This window comes from Mya arenaria, chromosome 4, assembly GCF_026914265.1.
Source record: "Mya arenaria isolate MELC-2E11 chromosome 4, ASM2691426v1".
In the NCBI taxonomy this organism is placed as follows: Eukaryota; Metazoa; Mollusca; class Bivalvia; order Myida; family Myidae; genus Mya; species Mya arenaria.
Window position 1 is genome coordinate 16,001,849 of NC_069125.1, and position 6,692 is coordinate 16,008,540.

At 32.0% G+C, this 6,692-nt stretch overlaps 1 protein-coding gene across 1 annotated transcript; it reads left to right on the forward strand.

Moving 5' to 3' along the window:
• Positions 1 to 1,463: 1,463 nt before the first annotated feature.
• On the forward strand, positions 1,464 to 4,744 carry LOC128232126 (uncharacterized). The gene is made up of 3 exons (XM_052945503.1): positions 1,464 to 1,779; positions 2,499 to 2,666; positions 3,814 to 4,744. Exons 1-3 carry the CDS (start codon positions 1,536 to 1,538, stop codon positions 3,954 to 3,956), a joined length of 555 nt encoding a protein of 184 aa, XP_052801463.1. The 5' UTR covers positions 1,464 to 1,535; the 3' UTR covers positions 3,957 to 4,744.
• Positions 4,745 to 6,692: the final 1,948 nt, after the last annotated feature.

Below are 6,692 nucleotides of genomic sequence, written 5' to 3' on the forward strand. Positions count from 1 at the left end.
ATAGGCAGCCATTTTTGATGTATTATGTGTTGGTTTTCAGGACTTCTGACGCAATGACTATAAATAAAGATCAGTCAACATATCCAATGGTCAAGGGTGCGTAATTCATTAATGCATCTACCGTGGCTCAAGCAATCATGTAAGGCTCTACCCAATCAATTGTTTTACAATTATGATATCAAAGAGTAAAACATTTTATTAAGAAATTGTCCTGAGATTCGATAGAAAAAAAAACTTTTTTGGTGCCAATCTGGTGTATAGTCCCTTTAATTTTATTACGTTGTGAAGCGCGTATTTGGGATCGGATCGTAATGAGTTTATGCACTAGCAAAAGTCAGGGCGATCATGTGTACCAAGTTTGAATTAGTCATTTTTAAAATGAAACAAATATTGTAAACAGGATGGTTACAAACAATTGTTTTATGTTTTCGACAGAAATGTTTGAGGGGATGTATGGTTAAACCGGTTTTCCCTCAATATTTAACACCAACAGGCAAAATCGAGCGTTTTAAAAATAATATTGTCATTTAATGGATGTTTTAAATATTTTTTATGAAATAATAAAATTGTATATAAATTGGTTTAAAAACATATTACGTAATGTCAACTGTTATCTGTCACTATCCTAGCAAATTATCATTTATAAATGTTGATACTCATTGACGATGTTAAAATTTAATGCACCAGTCAATTGTAACCACGCCGCTCGCCCCAAGGTCCAGTGGTATACCGGGGATAGCCGGGGGAAAAGGGCGTATTTTTATCTGCCGGTTGAATGCGGTGGTTGTGTCCTCGCGCTAAAATAGCGGGGAAAATGCCTTACCTAGGGTCCCTTGGGTGCGGGGCATTTAGTTGGGATTTTATCAGCAGTTCGTTCCCGTTATTCCCCGGACCTGGGGGAGGGGCGTGGTTACAATTGACTGGTGCATAACCTCCTCATACCATGATCCCTCCGGTGAGGCCTTCGATGAATTTATTGCTTCTGGTGAAAAAAGAAAGAAAAAACATTAAAAAGTAATACATAAATTTATGAAATTTCCGCGAATGATAAAACAACAGTCAGTATCCATTAGAATTGTGACAGTACAATTTAACTGTTCTTACCATCTTATATTTAAATAGTCTACTATAATCAAACAAGATTTTCTTACTAGATTAAATCATATGTACGTTTGGATTTTGCTTCTTGTTATTATTACTAATAAGCAGTAACAAAATACGAACAATGAGACTTGCATCATTCATGAATATTTCGACAACGATTTGGTCTAATGCGCAGTAAACTGTTTGTAAACAAGTTGTTGATTCGAAATGCATGTATTTCGTTATATTGAAAATACAGGGGATTTTATCCTAACCTTTAAAATGACAAAGTTCTTGAAATAGTTTTCGAGAGAATTCAAGCAAAACGTAACTCGTATATAAAACGGGATGTTAACATTTACAATTACAGGATTCATTAAAAAGGTGCGTTAAACTTACCTTTAAAGTAAATATGGCAGGAAAGGATAATACACATAACGCGTTTACAGGAAATGCGACTACAACTGGAGAAAGTAACACAACATACAAATACGCTGCCTTTTTTGCCGATTCCTGTAGTTTTGAGTTTAATTTTGTTTCTTATTGGGTTTGTAACACCCGGATGGTCAGGCGCGAAAATAGAAGGAACATTTTATGGCTCTGGATTGTGGTACGATTATGTGTGTCACGCAGGATCAGATTGTGAAACCAAGCCTTTTGCTCATAAAAGTATGGTGTTAGGTGATGAACTAGCAGGTATGGTATTATTCTATGAATATATACTACGACCTTTAAACGAATGTCCATAATGAAATGTGAAAAGAAATACATACACCTATTAAAGCTGCAATCTCACAGATATACCATTTTTACAACTTTTTTATTTTTTGTCTTGGAAAGAGCAAATTTTTGCGTTAATATCTGCAAACCAGTGATAAAAGATTGCTGACAAAAAATCAGATCGTAGATTTTCATATTTCCGTTCGAAAATTGATGTTTTATGGTTTAAACCGTTACTAACGGTTTAAGAAAAATGCATAAAATATTTGAACTTAATTATAAAAATCTGCGATCTAATTGTTTGCCAGCACTCTTATATAACTGGTTCTAATGGATTTACGCAAAAATTGGCTCCTTCCAAGACAAAAAATAAAAAAGATGTCAAAACATCTGTGAGAGTGCAGCTTTAAAACTTAAAAATTTAGTAAGTTTAATGCACTACACATAGTTCAAGCTTCAATTCTTATTATGAATGCAACTGTTGACAGTGACATATTATATTTGTAACTACATCAAAAACTGAATTAATTTACAAATGTTAAAAGCCTATTGGTAATACTGTGCGAGCAACGTTGTATTTTGTATTATTATAATTAGTATTATCATTAAGAAAAATAGTTTTTATCATTATTATAAAAATATATATATTTATTATTATTTATATTTATTTATAAATTCAATTTTCTACTTTTCAGAAGCAGTTGAAAAATCCGTTTTGAAATATCGAGTAATGGCATGTTTAGCTTTGGCTTTCCAAATATTTGCAACAATCTTGACATTGTTGGCTCGAGTACCAAAGGCGAACTTTAAACAATACCTGTTTACCTTCACTGGCATCTGTGGCTTATGTTTGTTTCTTTCAGGTAAGAAATCGTCGTACTCTTTAAAAAATGCGTTGTATCATGTATTGTTTATCATGTTTGTCGCTAGGTAAATAGTAAACAATTATGACAAAATTTCAAAAAAGTCATTTGCAATAGTGTGCTCATTGTCCACTGATGGCTGACTGTAAGAGTGTTTTTATCTTTTTAAATTAAGGGTTGTATGATAAATTATATATTAAATGTAGTATGCACAAAAATAATAAATATCAATTAATTTACATTATCGTGGGGGTTTTTTCTTCTTTTTTATGCTACTTAGGGAACTATTATATATTTTACTAATGTAATTTTGAATTGGATATTCAGTGTTCTCCTTACGACAATGATCCCCGTGTAACTAAAAAAACAGCACACAGTGCTAGTCTTTACGACATTTGTTTCATTGTCCTTAAGTCATTGGTTTCGGTGTTACTTACACTCAGTGCAAACAATGCCAGGTTTAATACAATACGTATTGAATAAGAAACAGGTAGAGTGGTAAGATTATTTGATACTGCGCAAAAACGAAGTCGGTAAGGTACACTTTTCTTGATATCAGGTGATTTGTAATAAAACATTGAATACATGTATTTAAAACACTCAAAAATTAAACGAGCATTTATTTCAAAAAATAAAGAAAGGCGCACTTTTTTCATCGAAACACGACGCCGTTTTTCCCGCGAAAAATGACGTTTTAGAGATTTAAAATAAAACAACGTAAAACAAGAGAAAAATATATATATATGTGTGGACGCTTTCACAAGACGCACTTGAGGTTAAAATTTCATAGCGGTAAACGAAGAATTGATGAAAATATCGGTTATTGTAGCTGGAACGCAAAAAAAAATGACAGACGTCTCAAAATTGACGTCATCGGTACATTTTGAAGACTCATAGTTTCATTACTGTTCCGAATATTGAAAAAGTGAAAACAGTCCTTAACTGGGGATATGCTCTTCTATTCGTATATCAATTTTTTCAGACATAAACTCGAAAATTCGCTCAGGGTTGCTTTCCACCTTAAGCACATTGAATTACGCTCGTGAGTATTATCCTGACCAATCGGTAGTATATATCTAGCTATCATTGATTCACATATATCCCCTCTTCCATATTGAATTAATAAATGTTGTTGTTTTAATTTCAGCTTTGTTCAGTTTGGTCACATCAGGGATGCATGTACACCAGATTATCAAGGCTTATAAGGTCTACAAGAAATATATATACCTCTTTGAAGAAATGCATTTTATATTTCCGTATTCCTTGTTTTGTTCGGCATCGGAGGAATAATTTCCGCGTTGACAATGTGTTTCATAATGGGAACATTTTGCTCCAAGCGCATGCCAATTAATGGGCCCACTGGAAGCACCATACTGATGTCTTAGTGTGTTGTTCAAATGTCTTAAACAGGAAATTCAGTTCTCAACAGATTTGTTAAACTTGTGAATTAATCAACGACGTTTCGTTTGACCATGCCAATGACTATGCAGTACAATCCACTTTCTTGCATACCGGATGTGTGTTTCCGGTCATGTGACCGGTGCTGGAAACAATCTTCTTGCATACCGGACGTGTATTTGAATCTAAATGAACCGTTTTTAAAGGGTCATTCGAGGTTATAGTACTGCCACAGATTTATTGAATATACAATATGTAGGACGGTTAAATTGTTTATCCGATATTATTTTAAAATAGAAAAAAGGTTTAATCCAACGTTTTATGGAAAATGAAGAGACTTTACATTTATCATTGTTAATCATTGTTGAATTATGTCTGTCTGTTTGTCTGTGGACGATGAACAGTGTCATTCATATCGAGTCTACTGTTTCACATCTTTATTTCCGAACGATATATCTTTACAATGGAATACTTTATTCTTGAAAATTAATAACCTTCTACTAATGATATATGTTACAAATGAAACTAGAGGGACACATGCAAACTATAGGTGTTGACTTAAAATACTAAACGTTACGAACCCTGTTCAGTTAATTATTGAATATAATTTATCTTTTTATTTACTTATTTACCCATAATATTCTGTTTATAATTTCAATTAATAAAAAAGTATGCATGTTTGTGTTTGTCGCCATTGTGTACAATATTCGGCCCCAACCATCTATGACCTGCTTGACCAACTCGCCTGACTAGTTCTGCACTACTTTAATGACCTTTCAAAAATATGTAAACAAAACAAGTGAGCTAAACATTACCACTACCTTTAAATATGATGTTGCTGACCCCTGTCCTGGTATGTATTATAGATGCTTCTTTCACTTTTTGCATCGTTTATCAAGAGACACTATTGACACATTTAAAAGTACTAGACACTAGATTAATCCAAAATCGGCATAAACATTATTACCTCAAAACAAGGCATGTATTGTCAATACCAACTAGTATGAGGTCAATAGTACATCACTTTACATAATTAAAATAATATTTTGTCGATGTCTCAGCTGAGTTAACTCGTTTAAAAATAGCGCATTTATAATTGTTTCCAAGCTTGTAATGTATATTTAGCATGTGAAAGTCCCGTGATACCGACACTATTATTTTCCTAAATGTGATTTAATATATACGTTTATAAACATAAATATATGTACCCCACCATTGTATTTTTGATAAGAAGGTTATACAAGACGTGGTATAACGCCTATAAAATACAATGAAACAAACAGGGACAAGCCCAGTAGTCGAACATTCAAAAGTAAACCCTGTTTAGGGGCACAAGGCAAGAGCCCAAACGACAATGGACTATAGACACAAACATATTAACATCACTTCCATTAAAACAAACACCAAAAACTAACCATACCTTCATCGAACTTGCCTTACCGTAAAATGATTGGATCTTTCTTCTTATTTTGCTCAATAGAGTGAATTCTTCTGACGATGTTTCGCCGGAGTATCCTCCTTGACTTCAATACACAAGAACGTAACACAAATTTAAACGCGCAAGCCATTCCATATTTTGACATTTGACAGATAGCGGTAAATTTAAACCAAATTAAAACCGAAATATAAAAAAGAATAATTAAATAAGCAGGTATATAACAAATAGAATTTTTCTTTCTTTTGGAATTGCCAGTTCATGACAACCCGTTTATTTTATTTATTGTATAAAACAAACATTTCATACAATATATATAAGTATATATATCGACGTGAAACAATATCATTTAACAATTGAGGTGAATATTAAACATTTTGAAAATGCCTTAACATTATATTGTAATTTTATTAACACAATTGTTTAAAAAACGTTTAGAAATGCTTTTATTCTTCAAGTGAGTTTGAAGAACTTTCAAATTATATATAAATGGTACATAATATTTATCGGTTTGGATCTTCTTTCACAAATAAAGTAGGTCTTATAGATGCAATAGACAATCTGACTTAAAACAATGTTTACAATATTATACTCTTTTTGGTCGATTTTGTAACCTACTATATATCTTAAATTCTTAATTCTTCTACTTCATTACAATAAATACATAAAGGGCAATACTTCAATTTCCAAGTAAACAAATTTAAATTCGTTGCTACAAGATTATGCAATAACTTTATTTTAAATTGTTTGACTTTATTTATCTACAATGGACTTATGAACAATATAGTACCAAGAGTTCCAGCAAATATGCTCTTGCAACCGTCGATCCCAATAACCATGAATGTAAGGCTTTTCATAAAATTGCTTTATATAGATTTAATATATTTGCTTATTCGTCATATCTTTAAAGGTTTATTCTGGATACTTATTAGTAATTTTGGATTGACGTTTGTTTTTGTAGATATATCCGATGTAAGAGTTTCTTTCCAAGTGTTAGAAATTGCTTGTTTTAAAATATTTACTTCTGCAATCCAATTTTGTTTATTTTTTAGCTTATCAAGAATACAATTAGCCTCTACGTTGCCCGAATTCGAAAGAATGTCGTTTATGTATAGTATGTTGGAATCAATCCAGTTCTTAAATAGAAGACTTTTTTTTTTTTTATGAGTTTATTACCCCATATTATTTCTTTT